At 44.8% G+C, this 27,673-nt stretch overlaps 1 protein-coding gene across 2 annotated transcripts in view; it reads right to left on the bottom strand.

Moving 5' to 3' along the window:
- Rftn1 (raftlin, lipid raft linker 1) overlaps nucleotides 1-27,673 on the bottom strand; it is a 198,139-nt gene that overhangs the window by 84,689 nt on the left and 85,777 nt on the right. For both annotated transcript variants that reach the window (XM_021149367.1, XM_029471260.1), the window contains exons 3-4: nucleotides 24,499-24,685; nucleotides 1,982-2,090 (exon numbers count right to left, since the gene is read on the bottom strand). In XM_021149367.1, coding sequence (XP_021005026.1) covers nucleotides 1,982-2,090; nucleotides 24,499-24,685 — 296 coding nt within the window. The remainder of the gene's footprint in view (nucleotides 1-1,981; nucleotides 2,091-24,498; nucleotides 24,686-27,673) is intronic.

The following is a 27,673-nucleotide window of genomic DNA, read 5'->3' on the forward strand; positions in this document are numbered from 1 at the left end:
CACCGCCTCAGTCTCTCACCTAAGCTTGGAGACTCCTTGTCCTGTCCCCACACAGCCATGTCACCAACTGGTCCTCCTACCTCCCATCTCAGCCTCAGCACCTCTCCCATCCTGTATCACACAGGCAGCCTCTGCCACCCGTGCTTCAGTTTAGCTGCTTCCTCCCAGCAAACGCTCACCCACCGTGCCTACCCAACCATCAGGATCACAGTGAGTCTGTGCTCCACTCCACATCACGTTCTGTTCCTGGCTCAAAGATGACAATCAGCAAGGCTTACTAGAAAACTCAGTCACTAGCTATTTGGACCTCAAGTGGCTGTTTGGACTTGTGAGGGTCAATCACAGTCAGTTTCCTTATGACATGTCAAAAAACACCCTGCAGGTACCACTGTGGTTCCATGAGATGATAAAGGCCCTGAAAAATCCTTATTACTTAGTCACATCAAAGCTTCCACAATTTCATTGTTCATCAAGTCACTCACATGTCTGCGGTGCTGTGAAAAAAACCTACTGAGTGCCAGTCATAAAAAAGGATGGCTCCTGTGCGTGAGCAGAGCATAAGGCTCAGTTACAAGAGCTATTACTCATTTCTACGAGCACACACACACACACACAGAAGAAGTTTACAATAAACACAGGACAGTGGAAGATGTGGCTCAGTTTGGCAAAATGCTTGCTTAGAATGACCAAGATTCTCAGTTCAACTCCTAGTACAGAAACCAGACATGGTGATACATCCCATAATCCCAGTACTATGGAGAAAAAGTTAAGGAGTATTAGAACTCCAGGGTCACTCTCTGCTACATAGTGACTTCGAGGCCAGCTTAGACTCCATAGGAGTCTATCTCAAAACAAAACAAAAAATACTTGCTATCCCAGACCTTCCACAGTGCACAGGAATGTCGTATGACGGTCTGTACACATAGGTTAGTGTCAGGACTCTCTGGACGTGGCCTTGGGCCCATAGCGGCACACTGGATGACTACATAAAAGAAAACATGATACACAGGAGGAAAGAGCTGAGCCCCAGTCGTGAGTGCAAATGTCATGTCGAATTCAAATTGTGCCTGCGATTGGGTGTGGAGATGCCCTTGAGCACCTCCTACATAGAACAAGTTCAAAGCCACCAAGCAGCACTTCTAGGTTAGGTGGCCGACAGTCCCTGCAGGTGGGCAATGTTTCCTGGTACAATGGTACATCTATACCCACTGGCTCGTTCCCAAGTGAGGAAGGGAAAAGACAACAAAGACCCCAGGGCAAGGGAGAGGTGGTGTTGGGGATTGGTTCAAATGCTTGATCTTAATTCCACTCCCAAAAGCTGCTTCTAGACCCAAGGGCTCCTGACCTGCACCCTCCCTCCGCCCCCAGTTGACTTTGATTGGTAATAAAGAACTGCTCTACAGCCATTGGTTGGGCAAGGAGATGGAGGAGGGACTTTTAGATTGTGAGAGCTAGGGACCGAGAGGGGAAGAGGAGGAGAATCACCATGACTTAGAGGATGGGTCAGATTTGAGCTGCAGGAGAGAAATCACTCAACAATGTAGGTGGAAAGGGAAAACAGCCCTATGGGGTTGGGGTGGGGCTGCCCAGAAGGTAGCAGGGCAGCAGAGATAAAATATAAATTTAGAAGGTATTAAGCCAGGAACACAGGAGGGGAGTGTTTGCTAGCCTTGGGAGGTTTAGAAGTGCCCAACCCTGCCAGGAGCCAGAGCAGTTAACTAATTCACTGCAACAAGGTCGCTTCTATGAGTCAGACCCATTCAAGGGTCTGAGTGTGTTCAGTAGTGAGCCTGTAGGTCTGTAGGCTGGGATCCAACTCTAGCACTAGAAGACAAGACTGGGGTTGCCCCGGCCTCAGCAGAAGTCATCTCCAGCTGTTCTCTTGCAGTGTAGCTAACCAGCTACCTGCTCTCCAGCGCATCCATTCAGGTGCCCGCTCTGGGAGCTGTTCCTTTTGTCACTGTTACATTGTGGTTCTTACCTTCTTAATGAACTCTGGGATGAGCTTCTGGTCTGCCAGGTGTTCTAAGGAGGAGCAGTAATCCAATTCCAGGATGTAGCCTTCATTGTGAAGCTCAGCCTTCTGAGACCTGGAGGAACAGAGAATGAAATTCTGCATCGTCTTCTTTTATAAAAAGAATCACAGGATAGGTAACGAAGCCTCCAAATCTTTCCTGAATGTCAACGACGGGGCAGCAGTACCGGAAAACAAGTTGTGGTAAACCAGACATGCATGCACGCACGCACACATATGCATGTACACGCACACTTGCACATACGTATGTATGTATGTATGTATTATGTATGCATGTATCTCTATGCCACTGAAAGATCTCCAGGAAAGCTGGGCATGGGCATGATCTCAGCGTATGGAGGCTAACACAGGAGGATTGAGACTTTATAGCCAGCCTGGAATCTCAAAGACAGGATGTAACTTCCTCCAGCCTAAAGCAGGCTGGTTCAGGCCACTGAGGCAGGGCCACCTGCAGTGCAGCTCTTCTGACTCAGTTGGTTTCCTTTGATGTGACACTGCCTACCACCTGCAGAGAGGCTGAACTGGTCCTTGAGATTTTCCTGAGTTAACTGCAATCTGTGAACTTGGCAACTTACTGCTAAAAGGCTGTCCTGACAACTGGGCATCACAACATCAAGAAACTTGGCGTGACAGGGGATGGGTTTGCCCCCTTAATAAGCACAGATTTTTATTAAACATTTGAACCTTTATCAGGAACTTTGCCTTGGCTTCCATTTTTCTCTGCCTAGTTCCTGTCTTTTCAGCCCCAGTTTGCCTCCCAGGAGTGTCCCCGGTCCATGTGAGCCAGGGGACGGCTCCCAACAACAGGACACAGATAGAAAGACAAGAAAGAAAAACAAAAAGGGGAGGAAGGATGAAAGAAGGAGGGAGAGAAGAAGAGGAGGAAGGCTATAAGAGGAGGGAGAGAGGAAGAGAAGGGATCCGATTAGAGTTGGTCTCTGTGTAAGACATCACCATAGAATGAAAGGTACAGGCAATGTGGCTTATACACTAGACAAAACAATGACATTTGGGTGGAGGGGGCTCTCATGTAACATACTTCCATTGGTTTCCAGCTTCTGGGAAAAGGCTTAGCAACTGACACACATAGCCAATCCCAGTGGTGGTCTCTGGATGGAGCAGCCTCTCAAGGACAGATCTTGAGGTAACAATATGATTAAAAGTGATGTCAGCTATAACTCTGAAGTCTTTTTCAATGAAGAAAAGAAATTTGAAGGCAATTTTCAATGAAATTTAGGAAACATCTTCGACAAAGAAAACAAATTTAGAAAATGAATTGGTAAGGCCATTAAAGGGCTCAACCTTTACCAAGGAGAAGCTGGTAACACCTACCAAAATAAAAAGTATATCAATCAAAGTCAGTCTGGGATGGGCCAGTGAGGTGGCTCAGAAGGGAGAAGAATTTGCTGCCACGCTCAGTGAAATCCCTGAGACCCACATGCACAAGGAGCAAACTTACTCCCACAAGCTGTCTTCCGACTTCCACATATGTATACAAAAGCATGCATGTATATGTGTGCACGCACACATGTGCACTAGTGTGTGTGTGTGTGTGTGTGTGTGTGTGTGTGTGTGTGTGTATGTATGTATGTAATAGAAATTAAAAGACTATAAGGCAACTCCAAGCAGAAATTCTGGAGAAGCAGAGCGTAATGAAGGGTGGTCAGAGTTACAGGCCTTGGCTTTTGGCATAACTACAGAGGCTTGCCAGCATGCCTGGTTCACCCAACTCACTGATGGCTGAGCTGGCTGGTCCCCAATTCAAACCCTCCCTGCCTGACCCTGCACACAAGTGGACCTTCGATCAGAAGCATGGGCAAGCAGCCACCAGAGGGAGACTCCACTCACTCACAGTCACCTCTCTGTGTGGAAACAGCATGCCTTGGGGGAGCCCCTGGAAGCTGCTTGATGTCAGAAGTTGGAGTTTCTTAGGCCCATCAGGCCTGAAGCAACATGATATACAGAGGAGAATCAACACAGGATGGTGCTTATACTAGGTGGCTGACAGCAGGGCTCCTACCAGATGCCCAGCCGCTCTGCCCCAGCTGAGGACTGAGTGGCCTTCCTGGCATACCAGACGCCTTTCAAAACACACACACACACACACACACACACACACACACATCATCATCATCACATACCATACACACACACAATTGCATACCACACATACACACAATCACATACCACACATACACAATCACCACACACATCACCATCACATAACACACACACAGCACTAACAATAGAGTAATTATGAATTAATGCTTGTTATGATAGTTTAAAAATGAAGCTCCAAGGTTTCCACTTACCTTGGTAAAAAGCAATTTTTGCTTCCATTAACCATCTGGGTATGATTTACATAAAATTTAAAAGAGAAAAAATTTAAAAGAGGCTTTGGTGTACCCAGGTGTGAGACTGTGGTTCATTAAGCAACCTACAACAGGTTATTTTTTATTTCAATGCTTCCTCTAGCATAGCCTTTCTGAAGTAGCATACTGTCTGACATGTAAACGAATAAACTGACTTCAAACCAGTCCATCTGGAATAAACTGATTCTAACAAAATTATCTGGCTCAGAACCCAGTCATCTTGCTTCAATACTTGGCCAGAGATTTAACCATGTTCTTACTTCTTCCCCTAGAAAAATCTAAGACAGAAAAATCCAGATCTGTCACAGAGACTTAGACAAAACATACTGTCATCTGTGTGATGTGGCATCTCAAATAGCAGATACTAAAACAAGGGACACGAGCTCTAAGAGATATTTAGTCCTACCAGCCTGAGGAAGGGCCCTGAACTCAATCCCAAAACCCTTGTAAAAATCCAGGCTTGGCAGAGTTTATAATCCCAGCACCAGGGAGGCAGAGGCAAATGAATGCCTGTGGAGCCCTTGGTGGCCATCCTGCCTAGCCTAGTCATTATACCCCAGGTCCCAGTGAGAGGCCTACCTATAAATGATAAACAATTCTTTGAGTAACACCTAATGCTGATCTCATCTTTCTCTCTCTGTCTCTCTCTGTCTCTGTCACACACACACACACACACACACACACACACACACACACACACACTCAAGCATGCCAGTATCCCAGTTCTTGCACATGTAGAGACTGGCATCAGGTACATATAGTTCTTTATAAATGGCCATTAAAATTATAATCTCAGGTCTCAGTCTGTCATTGAAGGGAAGACAAGGCAGGATGCGATGCCCCTAGTCGCATCACATCCACGGTCACGAGCACAGAAATAAATGCAAGCAGGCTACTCACACAGGTGCCCTAGGCTACCTTCTCCTCTCCCAGCGTTCAAGGGCGCCTGCCCAAGGACTGGTGCCAAGCACAAGAGGCTGGCTCTTTCTACATCAGTTTAAAGATCAAGAATCTGACCTAGGTAATTGTTCAACTGAGGATCTCTTCTCAGGAGACTTTAGGTCGTGGCAACAGTTAAAACTGCCAACACAGCAGAAATACCACAGAATTTTAGACAGCAAGTGCGCCCTGCTGTGAGCCACTCGATGTGACATAACGTCACAGAACACAACTGTTTCAGCCCCTAAGGAGGAAGACATGGGGATATTCTGTTCAGAAATGCCCTCTTGTAGGACAGGCCTGGTAAGGCTGGCTGATCAAGCATAGCCTAGGATGATAACCAGTATGCTGTGTCCCTGGAAACCACCCTGGGAGAAAGAAGTGGCTCCAAGTAGGAGCCTCCAGGAGCCAGGGTCTGGTCTCCCAGGGAATCACAGTATAAGGGGACAGGTATTCAGTACAGCCAGCTTCTAAGCAATAAGCAGTGACCAGAGTCTCCTGTTCTCACCCTGTGGGATGTTTTCCCAAGGAAAAGGCCATACATACTCTCAAAAGGCCATGTGGTCTTAGAAAAGGACACAGGAAACACCTACCTTCCCCTAGCCTGGAGCTCAGATGTCTAGAGTTCTGGAATGGACAGAGAGATATGGATTCAAACACAAGGAAGACAGAGGGTCGCAATGTGATCCTTGTAGGGACATGGGACTGACATAGCCTCCCAGGCTGTCCTTATTTGAAAATTAATTCCACATACATGGAAGCCTGGAGAAGCTCAGGGACACACATGCGTTTATTGTCTTCCAGGCCCAAACTTCATAAGCGGTCTTGTAGTTCAGAAGGTGAAGGATCCGGAGCTAGCTAGAAAGGTGTCATATCTACCCTAAGCCTTGAGACAGTTTCCTCAAACTTCCCAAGCTTCTGTTGCTCTCGAGGTGGGTAGGACTGCGGTGACTACCTGTCTATTAAAAAGCCCACAGGGACAGGATTATACAGACCTCCCAGGACACAGAGAAAACAGAGCCTTTAGTCAGAAGAACAGGGAAGTTCTTAAAGGGCAGATGTAATGTGGCTTGATAGTTTTAAAAGGACCCTCGCCTTCCAGATTGAGTGGTCCAGTCAGTACATGCTAGCTTTCCAAGCAGTTTGGTAATGGCGAGAAGCAATGGCCTCTGACTGCTTTCACGTTGGCATCTTTATACCAAGGGACAGGTTGAAAGCAGATGAGATGACTCCAATGGATTGTTGACCTTGCAGTTAGAGGGATGAATCACAATGGGGGGGGATGCTTTGGTTGGCACAGGCTTGGCAAGGGAAGAAGATGGACAATTCAGTTCCATCAGTGATAAATGTGACGTATCCAGATGACATCCACGTAGATATGTCTGCCAGACCGTTGAAAACACATTCAAGTCTGAAGCTAGGACTGCGACTCAGTTTGCAGACTACTTGTCTAGTATTTGTAAAGTCCTGGGTTTAATCCTAACTGCTGAGTGAACCAGGCATGGTGGTGCACACCTATAATCCCAGGACTCAGGAGGTGGAGTCAAGAAAACCAAATGTTCAAGGCCATACTCAACTGTAGCACAAGTTCAAGGCCAGCCTGAACTACACAAGACTCTGTGTTAGGAAGGAAGGAATGGAGGGAGGGAGGGATGGAGGAAGGGAAGAAGGAAAGGAAGAAGGGAGAGAGGGGAAGAGAGAAGGAAGGATATACACACACTCTCTAAGTCAGGTGGCTGGAGATTTTACAGCATCAGTATCCATGTGGTATTTAAAGCCTGAGACCAGCTGAGATCTTCCAGTATTCCCAAGACTCCATTCTAGGAACCAAGGGAAGCAAGGAAGAGATTACAGTAAATCTTTAAAAAGGAACTATCTGAAGGGACCATTTTGTGGAAGTCCATTAAGGCCGCTTGTTGTTGAGGATGGGAGAAGCTACTCTGGCAATTGCTTGCATGAACACACTCAGCATCCTCACTCTAATTTGCATATTCTTCCAAATCCCAATTCAAGGGCACAGGGTTGAAGGTCTTTGTGTGCCTTTGATATCTGAGTATTCTGCTAAATGGACAGACTGTCAAGATACTACATGGGATCGGTTCAAGATGCCTGGGGTCCTTTAGAGGCAAATATGCTTCTGGATTGTTTCCTAGAAGCAACCTCAGGAAAACTGAAGGGATCTCTGGTCTGGCCCTGCCCAGGCCTCTCATGTGCTTGGCACTGGAGAGTAGAGGGTGTCTGACTTCAGCCACTCCAAAGGCATCCTCATAGCTTGGGAATTGCTCTCTTCAAGCCACTAAATATATACATTTCTAACTAAATCCTGTTACTACATGTTGCAATAAATATTTGAAGTGATTGCAAGGGAAAATACAGAAGCCCTGAATTCTTCTTACAAAATAAGCATAACTTGTAAGCTGAGCTTATTCGGGCCTTTGGCGGGCAAATCTAATCTAAAGCTACTTAAAAAAAATCTTTAAAAATGATCAGCTATTCCTTTAAGTAATAAACACATGGCAGAGAGCTAGGATACTCACAACTTTTAAGTAATAAACTTGTAACAGATCTCACGTCGATAATCTTAGATGTCACAACCTAAGTCATTTCAAAGAAAAATATAAATTATTCCTTCTTTCCTAAGCCAGCAGGCAAAGCTTACATTTCAGCCATAACAAGAAGAACGAGAGGTTGTGTAGCTTGCCAGCAGAGCCATCTTTTCTCTATTTAGAAATAATCATGAGAAGCAGAAACTCCAGCCAATCCTTTCTTCTCTCTCTTCCTCCAAAACACCAGGTTAAATTAGAAAGGTCAGAATAGCTATTTTTAAAAAATAGTAGAGAAAGAAATGAGCCAGTTATAGATCTGTGCTGGTTATCTTTTGTCAACTTGACACAAGCTAAAATCTGAAAGGAGAGAATCTCAATTGAAACAAACAAACAAACAAAAAAAAATGACCTTGTCTGATTGGCTTGTAGGCAGCTCTGCCAGGACATTTTTTTAATTAATGACTGATGTGGGAATGAATGCCCAGCCCACTATGGGCAGTGTCACCCCTGGTCATGTGGGTCTGGGTTATATAAGATGCAGGCTGAGTGAGCAGTGAAGAGCAAGCCACTTGGGTTTGGTGGCACCAAGTCAGATACTGCCCTTAAGAAAAGGACAACGCAAGGGCTGGAGAGATGGCTTAGGAGACAGCAGAACATTTGCTGCTCTGGCAAAAAACTTGGGTTCAATTCCTAGCACCCAACTCCAGCTCCCAGGGATTATCTAATGCCTCTGGTCTCTCTGCAGTCCGTATACAAATGGGCACAGGCAGGCTCACACTCATGCACATGTGGTGCACACACGTGTTTACAAAGAATATAAATATTAATAATAAAATAATTAATAAAACAATCTGTATTCGATCAGAAGTGTGAGGCTTATTTCTACTGTCTAGGATCAGGAATTACTCCTTAAATCAAGGAGCAGATGAGCAGTCTTTAAGGCTGTTTGGAGATTAGTCATAGGGCCATAGAGGATGGAGATTGGTAAAGTTCTGGCTAGAAAACAAACAGTTGGAACAAGATGAAATACAAATCTGTCTGGCAAAGCGTCATGAGCACAGGCAAGCTTGTTACGCAGCTATGCCAGTAGTGGGTAGCAGATGCATAGATTAACTCACTGATAGAATGACCCTGGGGAGGGCTGCCACTGACGCCTAAAGCAGTGGATAGGGGACAAATGAAGTTTCCCCTCATCCCGACAGTGTGATGCAGGAAGAATGGAAAGATTTCCAAGGAGAGAGTAGTTAGTGAGAGAGACATCTTAGGCACTTCTTTACCCTGTCTTTGGTGGCTTGTGGGAGGAAAATAAATCAAGCTGTTACTAAGATAATTCTGGAATAATCAGAAAAAAAGAGGATTTTCTATAATTTGTATAATCCATCTTTTAAAATTGAAAAAAAAAAAAAACCACCCTACAACTATGAAATGAGAGCAATGGAGTTCAAAGTTCCCCTAACACTACGCCGAAGGTTTAAAAATGCTTGAGAGGAAAAAGAATGGTGAGAGAGAGAGAGGAGAGAGACAGACAGAGACAGAGAGAAACAGAGAGAGAGAGAGAGAGAGAGAGAGAGAGAGAGAGAGAGAGAGAGAGAGCCATGGATCTTTAATGACTACAGCTATAGGAGCACCAGGGGAGCCCAGGAGGAAACAGGATGGAAAATGTGCCCGCCAAGTTACTGCCCCTTCTGATGTCCCCTGCCCCTGCCACCAGCAGATACTTATTTCTGTCATAAAGGTTGGGTATCTATAGGAACATTCTGGAAATGATGATACTGTCACCACACACTCTCCAGGAGCTGTGTGCTGCCAAGTGAGTGTCTGTTACAGGTTAGCATCAACATACTACACCGCGACTTTAGAGAAAATCTTGCCACATCCTGTCTCGGAGCTTACAGACAGCTTACAGAGCTGTCTCTCTGCTAGACAAACCACCTAATGCCTTTGTCGTTGGCCTCGAGAGGCCAAAAAGGTAAATGAAGAACCTTTCTCTCAACCCTCTGGGATAGAGGAAGAACCAGAGGAAACCATGGGGAACAGCCATAGGAAGAGGCCTGCTCTCTTGGACTCCTGCAGCCTCTCACGAAAGACACACAGAAAGTGAAAAGAATGAATGTTCCTAATAATGCATAATTAATAGCATCTTATCAGGAACACAACACTGAGTAAAATCAAGCCTTCCTAACATTTGCTGGTTCAGAAAAAGTCCCACATCTGCAATGCATGAATAGAAAGGAGAGCTACCCATGAGCGGTCCCCGGGGGTTTTTATGGGCCACAGTCAGAAAGTCACTCAGCTTGCACATAATTACAGTTTCCATGTTCAAGACTGCTGCTATTTCTGCTTTTCTAGTTTCTCTCACCTACACCCCAGCACCTGCCTGAGACAGGGGACTAAAACACTCTACATCTGCAGCAACCAATGAGGTCACTGAAGAAATGTGTCTAGAGCAACTCAGAGGGGAGCTTGCATTTTAAAGTCCCATCAGTCCCAGAGCTGGAGAAATGGCTCTGATAGTAAGAATACCTCCTGCTCACGCATAGAACCTGGGCTCCAAGTTCCCAGCACCCATGTGGTAGGGTGTTCACAGCCTTCTATAACCCCAGTTCCAGGGGCCCCTGCACCCTCTTCTAGCTTCCACAGACCCTGCACATACATGCAGTGTACAAACATACATGTAGGCAAGACACTCAGAAAGTTGTTTTCAAAAACTAAGCACAACCAACTTCGATTCAAATGTGTACGTATGCTTAGCTCTGTCCTTACACTTGAATGTACCATTCATCTGGAATCTACCAAAATGCAGATGCTGTTTCTACATAAGGGGGGGGGGGTGTCTGAGAACCTGAAATCTTGAAGGAACTCCCTAGAGATGCTGCCCCTGGACAGGAGATGCTGCCCCTGGACTGGAGATGCTGCCCATGGACGGGAGATGCTGCCCCTGGACAGGAGATGCTGCCCCTGGACAGGAGATGCTGCCCCTGGACAGGAGATGCTGCCCCTGGACTGGAGATGCTGCCCCTGGACAGGAGATGCTGCCCCTGGACAGTAGATGCTGCCCCTGGACTGGAGATGCTGCCCATGGACTGGAGATGCTGACCCTGGACTGGAGATGCTGCCCCTGGACTGGAGATGCTGCCCCTGGACAGGAGATGCTGCCCCTGGACAGGAGATGCTGCCCCTGGACAGGAGATGCTGCCCCTGGACNGGAGATGCTGCCCCTGGACAGGAGATGCTGCCCCTGGACAGGAGATGCTGCCCCTGGACAGGAGATGCTGCCCCTGGACGGGAGATGCTGCCCCTGGACGGGAGATGCTGCCCCTGGACAGGAGATGCTGCCCCTGGACAGGAGATGCTGCCCCTGGACAGGAGATGCTGCCCCTGGACAGGAGATGCTGACCCTGGATTATAGATTCTGACTCTGGACTGGAGACGCTGACACTTCTGTCCCACCAGCCACACTTGGGGCAGCAAACCTTTTCTTAGAAACCACAAGTCTGGCCCTGAGGCATCCTTTGGGTTCACTGTCTCTCCATGATTTTAACCACATTGCCTTTAAGGAAAAGCTTGTATGAGACACCAATGTCTCACATATGCCATAAAGCATACAAACAAGCCATTAGAACACCGAGGGGCTGAGAGACAAGTGGAACAAGCGTGATACTTGGTGGCCACAGGAAGTCTGCATGACTAAAGGCTGGCATCTCAAGGCACAGATGTCCACTTGAAATGAGGCTCCTTCTTAAATATAATGGAAGGCTGTGTATGTTTCAAAAAGGCTTTTCGGTAATTTTAAGATTCAGGTTAGATCTTAATAAATGTGGTACTTTAACTCACTCTATGCCCCCCCTGTCCCCAACCTCTTATTAAGAGCTGAGGTAGCCATTTCTCTGTGTCTGGGGATAGGTGACTAGAACAGGGCTATTATTCTCAATCTGCCATCACATCATAGGACTTCTAAAACCATGTGCACATTTTATGAGTTATCTGACATTCTTATACATATATATATATCATTGTACTTTATTCGTACATACCCCACATTCCTTCCCTCCCCCAGCTATTTCTTCCTTCCTGCTGGTTCCCTTTCCCCTGTAATGCCGTATGCATATATACATATATATTTAAAATCTACATTAAGTATACTCTATACATAAGAGAAAACATGAAGTGGTTTAGAGTGTGTACCGCTCTTGCAAAGGACTAAGTTCAGTTACCAGCGTGCACATCAGGTGGCTCACATCTGCCTATAACTCCAGCTCCAGGGGCTCTAGCATCTTTATCCAATTGAGGTATCCACCCTTACTGTACACAGACACCATTAAACTTGCTATTAATTATAAATTTTAATAAATCTTTATAAGAATATATCTTTCTAAAAAGAGAGAGAGAACATGAGATATTTTGCCTTTTCGCCATCACCTTACCATAATAGACTATTTTAGTTAAAATAATTCACAGACCAACCTTTTGGAGATCTTAGCTGAAAGTGTTCCTCTGAACACAGCCATTTCCAGAGAGCCTCCCTGCTCCATATCGGATGTGCAGGTTGCTTCTGATGCCAGGACACCTACAACTTGATCAGTACCCAAACAGCAGAGACTACTGACTCCATTTTCCTCCTAAAGTCTCTGAAAATAACTATAAAAAGTAGTCTCTGTTCCCCATCTGGGCTGGGTTTGTCTTTTCCACACATGTCACTACTGCCAACCTAGCACAGACATCTCAAAATGACTTCAAAGCTCTAAGCGAGTTACTTCTAACAATAATATTGAACCCCGTGTTCTTGAAAATATAAGGTGAAAATTATCCTCAAATTACTATGTTAATGTAATTACAGTTTCAGCGGGTTTTACTGTGACCTGCAGAAAATCACTCTAGGCTTCATATAAAACAAAAGAAAAAAAGAAAAAGAGAAGAAGGAGAAGGAGAAGGAGAAGGAGAAGGAGAAGGAGAAGGAGAAGGAGAAGGAGAAGGAGAAGGAGAAGGAGAAGGAGAAGGAGAAGGAGNAAGGAGAAGGAGAAGGAGAAGAAGAAGAAGAAGAAGAAGAAGAAGAAGAAGAAGAAGAAGAAGAAGAAGAAGAAGAAGAAGAAGAAGAAGACAGAAGTGACCATGATCCTGAAGAATTGTTCTCTTACTACTATGCATGCTACACATTTATTGTAATCATTTCATATGATAAGGGTTGAGGATATACATCAGGTAGAGAATGTGTTTAGCAAGTGTGAGTCCCTGGGTCTGATCCCCAGCAAGGGGAGAAAGATAATGCAGAACCCAATAAATAAAGGAAAGAAACAATAAAGAACCTTTGAGCTCGAGAGATGGCTCGGGGGTTATGAGCACTTGTTGTTCCTTCAGAGAACTTAAGTTCAGTTTCCAGCACCCATGCTCAAGACCACCTATAACTCCAGCCCAGGGGTATCTGATGCCCTTCTCTGGACTCCACAGGTACCTGCAGTCATGCATCTATCCACACACGCACACGGTCAAACATAAATCTCTTTTAAAAAAATCAGGAACAAATTAGGACATACATGGAATGCCTCATCATAAATAACCTGCCATTTCAGTCGGTGGTAAGATTAGGTGAGTATAGAAAATGTTTTTCAGCTAAGGTGGCTCCCTATAAAGAATAAAGGCAGAGGTCTGCCTTGCACCTAACTCTAACTCAGGCATTCTAAACTGGAAGCAGTCTTGTTCACCAGCAGATGTTTGGTCACGTCTGGAGGCACCTGTGACTGCTACAAGCATGGGATGGGAATGAGTTATCAACATGCAGATGCCAAAAAATGCCCTATGAGGCCCAGGCAGTGCCACTCAATGATCCTATCCAAAAATGTCAAACATCAAGGTTGAAAAACTCTAGGCTAACATGTAACCCCAATCCTACGGGTAGCCCTAATCACTAAAAGAGCAACAGTCTTAAAAGCAGACAGTCACAGAGAATCTTTGCTCCTACACTCATGGCAACCCGCACAGGTGTCCCTTCTGGGGTTCCTGTTCTTCATTTCAGCTTCAAGAATAAAGACAATGCTGTTTAGTGACGCAGTGTGCAAGGGCTCTGTAGTAGGAAGCTGCTCTCGTGATGACTGACAAAGACGGTTACGCCAAACAAACACATCTACAGTGGGCAAGTAGATTTTTCATTTCCAGTATGATCTGGGTTAGTGGGCACAGCCTTTCTGGGAACTTAAGCAATACGGGTTTAAGAATGAACGTACCAAAGGATGCACATGTACCATAAACTTCCCTCTGCAAAGATGATCTCACCTCCTCCTCCTCCTCTCAATTAAAAAAAAAAAAGAAGGTAACTCATTCACAAGACACAGAGGGCACCTCACCCGCACATGTTCACTCAGACAGGGTGGAGAGACAATGATGCATTCGGCCCCAGCACTATCCCCTGCAGAATGGGACCAGACCCTGGCAGCCAGAGGCATGACCACCTCAGAAGCTCCACACAGTCTGTGCCAGCAGTTCCGTGGGGAGACCAGCCTGGGGATGAGCGTGGCCTCTGCTCCTGTAGTCCCTCCACAGACCTGGGAGGATTCCTGGGATTCCCCAAGGCCACTTCCACAAGCCTCAGGGCCTGTGAGGTCAAAGGTGGTGTCTTTCTACACTGAGAGTCTTGGGTACTCTCCCGTGTGACCTTCACCCACGCCATCTCCGTACTGAAAAGTCATCAATAAGTCCTGCTTCCCTTTTCTGGCATATGAAGTGGAAAGCTGGTAATAAGGGAAAATAACAATGCCTTTTTGCTACAAATGGGGTATGTAAGAAATCTTAGCTGAACACATAAGAGTGTCTTCAATCAATACTGCAACAAAAACAACCATCATGAAGACACACTGAGAATTAATTATGATACTCAGTACACACAGGAATGTAGCAAAGGACTCTCAGACCCCCAGAAACAGGTGTTGTATGAATATGAGTTCCTAATTTGGATTTTAAAGTTTTTGTAGCCGTGGTGGATGAGTAGGAAGGAAATGAAATGATCCACCTCCTAGCATTTACATCTATGTGAAAAAGGGTCCAGGACAGCCAGGGCTATACAGAGAAACCCTGTCTCGAAAATACCTTTAAAACAACCCTAAAAAAAGGGGGGTCTATCTCTCAACCATTTAAAGTATTATATAAAACACTTGCACAGACTAGAAGGACATTCATCAGATTGATGTCTACTGAAAGTTAATTCTCACCTGCTTCTTATTGTATTCTTGTTGAAAACTTAAAATTTAATTAGTACTAGGGTTTAATTAGTACGACCACCCGTAAAGTCCATCACACTGCCAAAGAGGAGAAAAGACTTATATAAAAAAATAAAAAGTTTGTCAGGAAGATTTAAGGTAAGACCATCGGAATTCTTAAGTTTAGTATAAATAAGACATACAAGTCGAAAACACTTTAATGAAAGTATTTGCAACTGAATTACTGTTCTGTATGCATATAGCCATCAAAATCGTGTCTCAGTGTCCCCTCTGGCCCCCTTCAGTGCTGCAGAATAAATCTCCCTCCTAGAGAATCCACTGTTTGAAGAGTGAGTGCCTGTGAAGGAGGAAGGGGCCTTATTTTATTTAAAAACAGACGCAGGTACTTCAGAGTACTGTGGCATTCATATATATTTTACCATCAACAGGAAACTCAAAGAGAGGCAGTGCTCCTGCATCTGCGTGGGGGCTGCCTGCTCCCTGTTCTCTACCACTCTGGAATACTAGTGGGGAAACACTGGAAAACACTAGAATGCTAATTCTACAAAAATAAAAATAAATTGGGAAAGACCCACGCAACCAGAGCCAGCTCGGAGACTAGGGGAGATGCGTCTCTACGCAAACAAACGCGTCTCTTCTCTTTTCTCCACTTTGGACAAAGGCATGACACTTTGGAGGAAGAGTGGAGCCAGACGTTTAGGGGTGTGGATTGGGAAAAAAAAAAAAAAAAAAAAAACCTCTTTTCCCTGGAGGACAGGGCTTGATGCTAGCATATTAAGGAAAGTGCAAACACAATAATTAACAAGGAATCCTGCGACTTTAACACACCGGAAAGGGTGTTGTTCCTGGGGACCCGGGAAATAAGAAGAATAAATTAGAGTAGGCTGGGTGATAGTGAGAAGGAGCTCCCGGGGGCTGTGAAGGGGCAGCAGACAGTTAATCAGGTTTGACACATACCTTGGGAAGCTGAGGAACCAGTGGGCACCCTTCCTATTTCTGAATCCACAATAATGAACTCCACTAAACAGACACCTACTTATTTATTCTCTGCTCAGATTGCAGAATCAAGCTTCTAGCTTCCTGGGTTTCTCTGCTGTCTGGAAACAAGCCCGCTGCTGTGGCTTCCCGTCAGAGTAACACCTGTCAATCACCATCAAGCCCACATCGACTCTCTCTTCCCCACGTGTGATTCTAACAATCAGCGAGCTCCACGCTGATCCCCAAGCCTCGAGTGCGAACATTTTCTAGGGCACAGTCTGGTAGACGCTTTCGCCCTCTGCGCATTTCCCTTGATTATGAAGCCTCTTTCCAGAAGCCCTATAATTCTCCCAAGAGTCGGAGTAATTGGTAAAAATTAGAGATGAAGGAACATGGAGTCCACTTAAAGGGGACACTTGCAGCTATAATTTTTTAAAAGAATTTTCCTTTTAGTTCCAATATAATTCTGCACTTTTCCAATTTTGCCCTTTTCAAATGCCAAAGAAAATGTTCCTGTTATCTTGTGGGCCATGAAAAAGGCAATGTAATGCATTCATGCTCCACTTAAGGTCTACAAAGCAGTCCCTTCCTGTGAAGGGCATCCTTTAGATGTTTCTTTTAAAAACCAAAAAAGAATACACAAACACTCCTGCTGCAAATCACTGCTATTCTTGCCTATGAAAGGTGTGTGTGTGTGTATGAGTGTGTGTGTGCATGTGTGTATGGATGTATATATTCTGTTATCTTCAGTCCATACTATGCAGCTGTATTATCAAGATATCATCTCACTATTGGCAAATAACAAGCCAAATACTGAGCAGTCTGTAATTGACTTATTATTAATTGATTTATTTTTTTTAGTGAAGAATTGTAGCTAAATTCCAAGGCATGACTTTAATATTTGAATCTTTTTAAGATTGTTATGATTTTTCTATTTCATGTATTGAGTGTTGCTCCTGTACGTATATAAGATTCCAGAAGAGGGTGCTGGATCTCCGTGGAATTAGAGTTAGGGATGGTTTGGAGCAGGCATGGGAGAGACTGGGAACTAACCCTGGCTCTTCTCCAGGAGCAGCAAGGACTTTTAACTACTGAGCCGTCACTCCAGCCCCTTTTGTTCTTTAGAAAACAACAACAAAAGGTTTATTTTTGAGTTTTTATTTAAGTGCACATGTACTGTATGCCACATGTGTATAGGTACCCCTGCACATCCAAAGAGGGTGCCAGATCCCCTGAAACTGGAGTTACAAGTGGTTGAAGGTCACTCAACATGGGTGCTGGAATCGAATACGTGTCCTTTGGAATAACAGTAAAAATCTACTTAACCACTGAGCCATCTCTCTAGCTCTGAGGGCACAGTTTTATCAGACTCTATTTAATGAGTCCTGGTGCTCCAAGGAGTGATAAGACTCCAGAGATGGAGGAAGATTCAGCAAGGATGAAGGGAGAAGCCAACAGGGAACGTACCACCCCTGGTTTCTGAAAACTCCAAAGTCTACAGTGTCTGAAAGGGGGAACAAACCCCCACAAGGTATATCTCAGCTAGGGTTTCTAGTGCTGTGAAGAGACAACATGGCCACAGCAACTCTTATAAAGAACAACTTAATTGGGGCTGGCTCACAGTTTCATAGGATTAGTCCATTATTGTCATGGTGGCGTGCAGACAGACATGGTACCCGAGAAGGAACTGAGAGTTCTACATCTTGATCTGCAGGCCGCAGAAGACTGGGCTACTCTGGCTGTGCCTGAGCATATGAGACCTCCAAGCCCATCCCCATAGTGACACAGTTCCCCCAACAAGGCCACGCCTAATAGTGTCTGTCACTCCCTATGCCACAAGCATTCAAACACATGAATCTATGGGGACAAATTCCTACTCAAATCACCAAAAGGTACATGTTCAACATACTATAGTAACATAGGGCAGAAATCTCCATGGACGCAAGACAGTAGCCAGAGGGACGTGTTAAAGGTAGCATTCGAAAAAGAAAGGTTTTCATATAAAAATCCAAACTTCTGGATTTTCATGGAGATCAAGAAGGGTACAAGAGATGATATGACAGCACAGAGCAAGGCACTAGGTCTCTCCTCATTTGGATGACCTGGCCCCTGTAGGCATCTGTATTGGCAAGCCTTGTCTTAGACAGACAGAAGGGACTCCAGAATTTTAGACTCTGCCTCAAGAGGAGAAACGATGAGGAATAAGGGGTTGAACATTTACTGAGATTTCTTTTCCTGGAAACTGAGCAACAAAAAGCCATAGGAACAGCCTTTCTCAGCATCACTTGACCCTGGGTGGCAGGGTTGGCTCATCGGAAATCTGTGGTGCTCCTAAGTACTTGGGAGGACGGCTTGCCAATGGGGTCTGAGAGGAAAACTGCCTCAGATTCCATACATGGTTGATTCAGAATGTAACTGCTCACTATCCATCTCAGCAGTGAACTGCACTTTCACGAAGGACCCTTGCAGTAATCTGGCAGAGTGGGGGCATGGCAGCCTTGGCTGGGCCAGCGACGGAGCAGGATCCAGTCAGCCTTGTCCCAGCTCCAGTCTCCAGCCTCTTCTGCCTCTTCCTCTTCTCTGTGGTCTACACTCTGCCTTCACACACTTCAGGCTGTCCTGAAGCAGGCTCCTTGCCTGAAAGGTCCTATCCCCTATGGCTGTCCCTGTCCAAATCTACCCATCTCTCCAGAGACAGAGCTAATGAAGAACTCTGGGCTTCCATTTCAAAGTGGCTCCCCCTGACAAAATCCTGGGGAAGATGCAAACCAAGACCTACCTGCCATTTTGACACCACCACATTTGTGCATACAGTTGAAAGCTCATGCAAGGAAAGTTTCTTAAGACCTAGTAGGAACTTCCTTAGAATCATTGTTAGCCAGTAAAATGACACAACACACTTTTATCTTTAAAATTCAATTTCTAAGGGTGTTTGCAACATAAAACAACGTTAATTATCTTAGTCAACAGACAGATGGGCCACAGAATGGTCTCCAAGGGAAGAAGGGAGTTCCCATAGATGCCTTTCTACTGACAAGCACTGCACCGCCCTGGAGAGGATTGCATGGTAAAACCAAACCAGCTTAGCTTTCCCAAAGGCAGGGAAACTACAGTCCAATCTAGTCCCAAAGGAAAGCACACTGGCCATGTAGAAGCACTTGGCAGTACCGTGTTTCATGGAAACTTGAAAAACTTACCCATTTAGACTAGGTGCATGCTGAGCTGTCTGCATCAAGTTTAGCTCCCCTGTGAGCTTCATAACCGCAGGCCAGAAGGCAAATGCCTACCAAAAGCCCAGTCCTTGTTCCACGTTAGGTACAACTCTCAGAAACCTGAGCCCAAGTAGCTTCATCAGTGATGAAAACCCTATCCATACAATGAAGTAGCTCAGAACGAGCCCTGCTTATGGACTAAACAATACAGTGGCTGGGATCCGGAGCATCCTAGTACATTTCTGCATCCACCATTGTAACAACACAAAACATGACACATCAACAACCAACTTCTCTTAGCCTTGAAGTTTTAAAATCTTTGGCAACTCACTCCAGGAGAACTGCACAGAAGAAGAAAAAAAAGGAGGTAACTTCACTACACTTAGAATTCAGACAAAATGTAACTATATCGTTCTGTAAAGAAAAAAAAAAAAAGGAAACGCTAAGTGGTTTTAAGAAAGGATCAAGGGAGAGAGGTACCGTCTTCTCACTTATTCAAGATCACATGTTCAGCTATTCATGCTGGAGTCACTTTGTCCAGCAAGGGCTTCAACTGGATCCACTACACTCAGCTCAAGAACGATTGGCACAGGTGCGCAGTTTGAGCTGCCATGTTGAAATGGAATGGTAGTTAACATGAGTTTGAAAAGAAAAGAGCTGAAAATGTTTTTGCAGTTTTGAGTGAAATCTGTCAAAAGTTGGTGTTCGGGGGCCACTGTCACTAGGCTGAGCATGGCCTTTAGGGGGACTTGGCAATGATTTTCATTTGTAGAGATGTTCTCCAGTTACCTACATGGTGCTACAGAGCATTTCCACATGAGACTTAAATAAATCTTCCCATCTCATGCTCAATATTCCCATGTGCCCAGAAATGACATCCAGGGCCCAGCAAGAGGGATCAGCAGGTAAAGGCTGCCAAGTCAGTAACTTGAGTTTGAGTCCTGGGATCCACACCATGGAAGGAGAGAACCCACTCCTTCAAACTTTCTCCCCTCCATGTGTGCTAATACACAGACATATATACACAAAATAATAAAGACAAAATCATTTTAGATCTAAGGAAATAAGTCCCAGGTTAAAATATAAGTTCTCTTTTAGCAGGAGGGTGACAAGAGAGATACGTCATGAGAATTTTATCAACCATACTGTTGGTTCCTGGGAAGCAAGCACTATATCTAACTCAGTCCTCTACTCCCCCACCAGGGAATAAAGTCTTAAGGAGACCTTGCAACCCCCTGTTTTATCATTCTTTGCAGGTAATCTGTTTTACAAACCTAGTGGTTTGTGGCAACCCTGCTGGGTAGGCCCACCTACTAACATCTTTTCCTAACAGTTTAGATAATCATTAGCATCTTTTAGCAATAAACTACCTTTTAAACTGAGGTGTGTGCCTTAAAAAAAAAGAAGAAGAATGTAACGTAATCTAAACTTACTAAGAATATTTATTGCCCAGTGTATAGAGAGCTGGTATATGCACTAGGAAGCAATAAAAAGTGACTTGCTTTATTTGTGATGTCTGTTTGTCACAATGGCCCAGACATAAACAAACAACATCTATGGTAATCTCACAACGTTAGTAGGTATCTGTGGATGGATGGATGGATGGATGGATGGATGGATGGATGGATGGATGGATGGATGGATGGATAGATGGGCAGATGGGCGGATGGATGAATGATGGATGGATGGATGAATGGATGGATGGATATAAGCTTGAATCAAGTTGTTTTTTCTCTTTATATCACTGCATTCCCCAAAGTCCACTTGGTTGCCAAAAACTTTGTGTTCTCCTACCAAGTTTAAAGTAGTCGTTCTTCTGTGGTGGTTCTAGCCAGTCTACTTCACTTGTCCAACCAGTAAAGCAGATAGATTGTTCTGCTAAATCTCCTTCAGTGTGCCTACTTGGGAAATATTAACTAGGCACTCATTCCTTTTTCTAGAGCTAAATAGTTTCACTTAACAGTATTTATGGCTGTCAGACGTTGGCAGTCTTGGCTAAAAGTGTTGCCTTATCTGTTCATATTAAAAATTAATCACGTAAGCTTTCTTCTGTTTTTATTTCTTCAACTACCTGCTGATACAGCTTCGGGGGCTTCTGTTTGCTTGCTTGCAGTTGTGTGGTGGTTGGTGGTGGGTTCTTGTTGCAGAGACATACTGTTACTGCATTGGCCAGGAAAGGAAAGCACCTTTGAGAGTATTTCTTATATTGACCGTGCTTTAGCCGTCAGCCTCCTCCTGCCCAACAGCATCCAGGATGAAACTGGGAGATCCACTGGCCATGTTTCCTTTGGTACAGTATCAGATTTTTGCAGCTTTCTTTAAAAAAAAAAATCAGTTCCAAGGACTCAACACAAAGTTAATGGAGATGTCTGTGTCTCTTGTATCAGGAGATGGAGTGTATCAGAGCCAGTGATACAGTACACTGTGCATTCCAGGTCAGAGAGTGACTCCAGCCAAGGAGGCTGTCATCCTCTTCCATGGAAAACCCTCCCACACACCAGTGCTTTGACCTTAAAAACCTTATTTTCTCCTGCCCTGTCTAATCCCCTGTCTAACCCCTGGCTCTCCTGGCTGGCCTGTAAGGACTGAACAGTGGCACTCTCACCCAGCTCACCAACGTGCCTTGCAAACTGTATGTTACAAACTTCTCACTGTGCCAATTATACAATGGCAGGTTCAGAACATTCCACTCATGCTCCCTGACACTCTACCACTTCCAGCGACCTCACACAACCTACAATATGGTCCCTCCAGCCAGGAGCCTTGGGCCCTCCTTTACTTTTCTCTGTACCCAAAGCTGTCCCAGAAAGAAGAGCAGAAAACCCTAACAGTGTGGGTAAGAGATAAGAATGAGTCAGGTCTTCTCCATTCTTGTGAATGAGCATGAGCTCAGAGTGTGAGCTCAGCATGGCGTGAGCATCACTTGGGACCACACTGGGGATGCAGCCTCCCAGGCCCGACTGCAGACCTGCTGACTCATGATGCTCTTTAACAGCACCGCTACACGATCGGCAGACAGGTTAGTTTGAGGATGGAACTCTGGATGCAGGCGGAAGAAGAGACACATCTTCATATGTGTCAGTGTGTTTGTAACATACATAGTTCATTCAACTCCTGTGCTGTCATCACCTCCCACAGCAGAACATAAAGAGAATACCCTTGAAATCTGATGCCAGGGGCTTGTCTCCTCTCAACACCATGACAAAAGACCAGCATAATAAACAACTTCACTGGTACCTTAGGCTGTGCTTCCTGCAACACATATTAACACACGGTGAGCCTGTTTTGTTTTATTTCCTTTCAAACTAATAATGATTTTCCCCGATAGCTATTGGATAAAAAGGGAGGAGAGTTAGAAATGAGAGGACCTCCCCTAAGATCATCTGAGGCAAGAACACGGGCATGGGAGATGGTTTCCTGGTGTGACAGGGCAAAGGTTCCTTCATCTTGTCTCAGTGAATGAGCCCTCCTTTTTCTACGCCTGCTGAGTAAGTTCTAGAAACCTGGGATTGAAATCCCACAGCTATCTGCATGGTTTTGGCTTCTGTTGAGCTGCTTGCTTGCTTTACTGCCCGCTGCAACTGCCAAGCAGGATGTAGTTTTTCTGCATCTTTGTCTTTAAAAGCTCCCTGTTGAGCCTGCTCTGTGAGAAGAGTTTCTTCTCAGGCAGTTGCTGGTGGCTTAATACAGGCTCAATTTAAACTTTGGTCATGCTGCATGGTGACTGGGGCTTTACCCTGAAAAACTAGGAATGAATCGGGATTTCCATTTCATGAGCCAATGAAGCAGACAAGATTATAGTTATCACATGTGACATACAAGGAACGCTCAGTTAACATAAGCCGTTGCCGTTATGTGCACACCCTGTGTCTGTGTGAATTAATACCACCATGGACCGCAGAATAATTTCCTCATGTGATTATATTGGATATTGATCCATGGCTAACAGACACAAAGAAACCAAGACGTGTAGAAAGCAGACACCACAAAGTGTCATCACACAAACAACACTGTGACCCAGGACTGTCACAACAAGAAGCATCACCTGGTAAGCCAACTATGCAATCCATCTTGGCATGTCACTTCAGGCTCCACAGGTGGCCTTTGTGAATACACTAGGTCAGTGTTGTGTCTGCTGCAAAGACTTACACAAAGATGAACACAGCTTGCTTACCCTTTCCTTTAAAACACAAGCCTTGTTGCCTATTTTTTTCCCCGAGATAGCTGGCCAGAGGGTAGATGCCGTTTCCGTTCTCAGACTTAGCTTCTTTACTGACATGTTCATTAAGCTAGCCTGGGACTCTCTATGTAGCTGAGGCTAGACCTTCAACTCTTGCTCTTTGCCTTCTCCTTCTAAGTGATGGGAATCACAGGTCTCCACCATCACGCCCAGCTTCAAAGTTCATTATTATAAAAGCAGCTAGATCTACTGTACTTTCTGCTTCTATCATTATTTGTTAAGCATTTAAAATGAGTAATTGCTCTTTTTGAAAGATGAAGCCTGTCTCTTTTCCCACTCAGGCATAAGTCAAGATGCAAAAGTAACACTCAATTGGACAAATCACACTGAAAAACACACTCAGACCATCTTGTCTTCAAAGTTAAAATCAAGACCAGCTCAGTGCGAGTATTGGGAGCAGAGTGGAAGGTGGAGGGTGGGGGTGGGAGATAGGATGTGGGAGATAGAAAACGGGAGGTGAGAGATAGGAGGTGGGTGTGGGAGACAGGAGGTGGGGGTGAGAAGGTCTGCCCTTCAGAGATAATTGACAGAACATCTGGCAGGTTCTGATTTGTGAAGTATTCCTAAACTTTGGAGGGAAACATTGACCTTGTATAAAGCCTCTAATGAAATGTTTCCAGCCATGGATTTTCAGATTAATGGCTTTATTATATTTTTACTTGCTGTATGATTCTGGAAGCACACTTCTGCAGAGAAGACATTGTTCTGGCTAAGTTTTGCTCATAAATTAAAAGGAGGGGGGTATGAGCTTGAATTCTACTTGCAGTCAGATATGGCATTTGCTTCACACCACAGCATGTCACAGAACTTCTTATCCTTTTTGGCTTACCCAGTCACAATGCAGGGCCTTAGGGACAGCATGCAAATCCACCCATCCTCCCTCCCCACTCGACGGATGCCCTCTATGGATCTATCCAGATGCCTTCGTCTCCACATGTCAGGATGCGAATGGGTGCTGGGTCCCTTACCTGTTGGTTTTCTTGACCAGGATAGCCCGAAAGATGTGTTCCAGGAGGATCTTCTCTTGCCTGCGTGTTGGCTGCACAAATGGGTGCAGGGCGGCCAGTGAGAAGCCTTGCTGGTACAGCTCCAGGAGCTGGTCAGGCAGGTCCCGCAGAGAGGCTAACCTTGTGGCTGAGGATCTCGGCAGCTCCGCTAGGAACAGGGAGAAAAGGAGGCCATCAGAGACCCATCGCCACAATCCTCCAAACCATGACTATGTCCCTCTTCCTTGGGACTCATGAGTACATTCTGGGTCACTTCTTTCCAGACAAGCCTTCCACAGACTTTATAAGCTTTCTCACACTTCATCCAGCCTATTTATTAATATGAGCAGGGTAGACAAGGTCAAAATTCATGTGCGTAGAAAATCTATGTGCAAGCACTCAGCCGTCTCCCTAGAGGCAATGACTGTGACCTATTTTTAGATATGCATTGACAATTGCTAATTTATCTACGATAGGCCCACTTATCTATCCCCTTTTATATAAATATCAGAATAACCTTATATACCCATTCTATGTTGCTTCAAAGTATTCCATAAGAAAAGGATATTGTTAGGCTGGACATGGTGTTCACACTTGGTTTGCTCTGGTTTAATGACACAAGGAATCACTCTGTAGACCAACACTCAGTGATCCCCCTGCCTCAGGTTCCTAGGTGCACAGAGCACTTCCTGCTTTATTTTTTGTAGATCTATTCACGTGTTACATTAGTGATTTTAAAGCTTTCCTTTCTTCATAGCTTTAATAAGAGTATCATCCCTACATGATTTCACATGCACGCGCATGTGCGCGTGCACACACACACACACACACACACACACACATATATATATATATATATATATATATATATATATATATATATATATCACATTTAGAAAATGCATGCTTATCATCCCTGCACTGTGGAAGCTGAGGCAGAGGAGTTGTGAATCCAAGGTAAGTATGGGGCACATAGTGAGACCACACCTCAAAAGAAACAAGCCAAAGGCATGACTGTGCTGAGTTACAGACAGTCATGGGCTCTGATAGCGCCAGACTTCTTCGTTCATAAAGAAGTAAAGAATTACTTCTCTCTATAAAACCTTCTCTTCCCATGCCCTGGAAAATCTCATAATAAAAGGAAAGGAAAGAGAAAACGATCCCTGTGTGGTGCCATCTATACTTCCTATGCAATCCATGGCTTCTCTTATTAAACCTTCCTTATTCAAACTGTGCCTATGAGCTGTGGGAACTCTGCCCAGTTTTTATTGGATTATTGACCAATTTTCCACCTGGTCCACAAGAACAATCATAGAGAATTTAGTTCTTGATGATACAGGTTGCAAGTGTGTCTCTTATCAATTCAATACTTCCCTTTTGACTTTGCAAAAGTTGAGTTTCATATGTTATTATAGCAAAAAGATGTTGGAATATATAACTTTTCTGTTAATGCTTTATAAGGTATCACATTTTTGCATGTAAATCTTAAATATATTTCAGGTTTACTTTGCAAAGCATACACTATGAATTCAATCCCCTGAAGGTTACCTACTTTTCCTTATTGATTTGAGAGGCGATTTTTCACTTAAATGAATAGAGTTGTTTGTGACTGTAACAAATTAACTCGTTTGCATTAAACTCTCGTCCACCACCCTAGCTTCATATGTATGTTTTGGGTCTGTTTCCTGAACTTTTTCTTTGTGTTTAATTTCTAAACCTCCTTTAATGTCTTTTTCAAAATCATTTTTAAAAAATCAACTAACCAAGTTCCCCCTTCATTCTCTTAAAAAGGTGTTGATGTTTTTATTGAATCATATTCAAACTGTAGCTCAAGCAAGAGCATTAAAACCGCGCGGTTTCCACCGTGCTGCTAGTTGCTATCCACAACAGCCCAGTGCCATTTTGATTTACTTGAGTTGTATTTTTGGTCCCTTGAGAGCATATTAAAATTTTGTCACATGGATATTATATATTTATCAAGTTTTACTCCTAGTCATTTTGTATTCTTGTTTCTATAGAGTATCAGATTCTCTGGCTTCAGCTCCAAAATGTCCCGCTGGGGAGGCAGACAGGCTCATGCCAGCTGATGGAGTGAATCTCTGTGAGGGTAAGGTGCATTAGTCTCCTAGTGCATGGACGCTCTGTGCAGGATCTCCACCATTTGGAGCACTCCTAGTGGACACACAGAAAGAGCACATGTGACAAGGCAGTCACCAAGTCACCCCAGAAGCAAGTAGCACAGAGCTACTATCAATGGAGGGCCACCTCTCACTGTGGGGCATCTACATGGGTCCTGACAAGGATACCCTGTAAGACACTGTCCTTGACTTTCCAGATTGTTCCTTAGGGACACCATGGACATCTCAGGTTCCTCCTCCCTCTGCATAACATCTCCAGGGCATGACACTGTAAGCAGTATGTACCCCCCACCCCCCGGCAGCCCTGCTGCATCCGTACTCCAGGAATAGACTCCTCAGCTTACTCTCCTGACACCTAATCTGCTGTGACACACTTGGGACTCATGCAGCGCACAACAGTCAGTGACTTCACCTCACACTCAACTACTTAACAAGACCCCAACTTCAGCCTGGAATAAATGATTCAGGACACGAGCAGTCAACTTGTAAGACGGGACCTGATCTAAGCTGAACATCGGCATGCCCCCTCTGTTCTAGGTACCATACAGCATAGCACAGGCTGATTCCTGCTGGTTTTTCACGTTTGCAGGAGCAGAGCCTCAGCTTTGAGATTTTAACATGTACCAAAAAATCTTGCACTGCGTAGCTCAAGCTGGCCCCAGCCTTACTATGTAGCCCAGGCTAATGGTGAGTTTATGGTGGTCCTTCTATCTCAGTTGTCCAAGTTCTGGGTTGCTCAAAGGAGCCACCAATACATAGATGGTCTTACTCACCCCACACTGCCCTCCCTCATCCCCCCTCTCTCTGGTTCTTCTCCATCCCCTTGCTCCCTGGTCCTCTTCCATTCCCCAAATATTTCCTTCTATCTACTATTTGTTCTGCTTCCTCCCTTCCTTTGGACTCTCCCTTCTCCTTTCACACACAGTCCCTTTCTATTTTCATGTAAATCTCTCTTCTTCTTCTTCTTCTTCTTCTTCTTCTTCTTCTTCTTCTTCTTCTTCTTCTCCTCCTCCTCCTCC

This window comes from Mus caroli, chromosome 17, assembly GCF_900094665.2.
Source record: "Mus caroli chromosome 17, CAROLI_EIJ_v1.1, whole genome shotgun sequence".
Taxonomy (NCBI): Eukaryota; Metazoa; Chordata; class Mammalia; order Rodentia; family Muridae; genus Mus; species Mus caroli.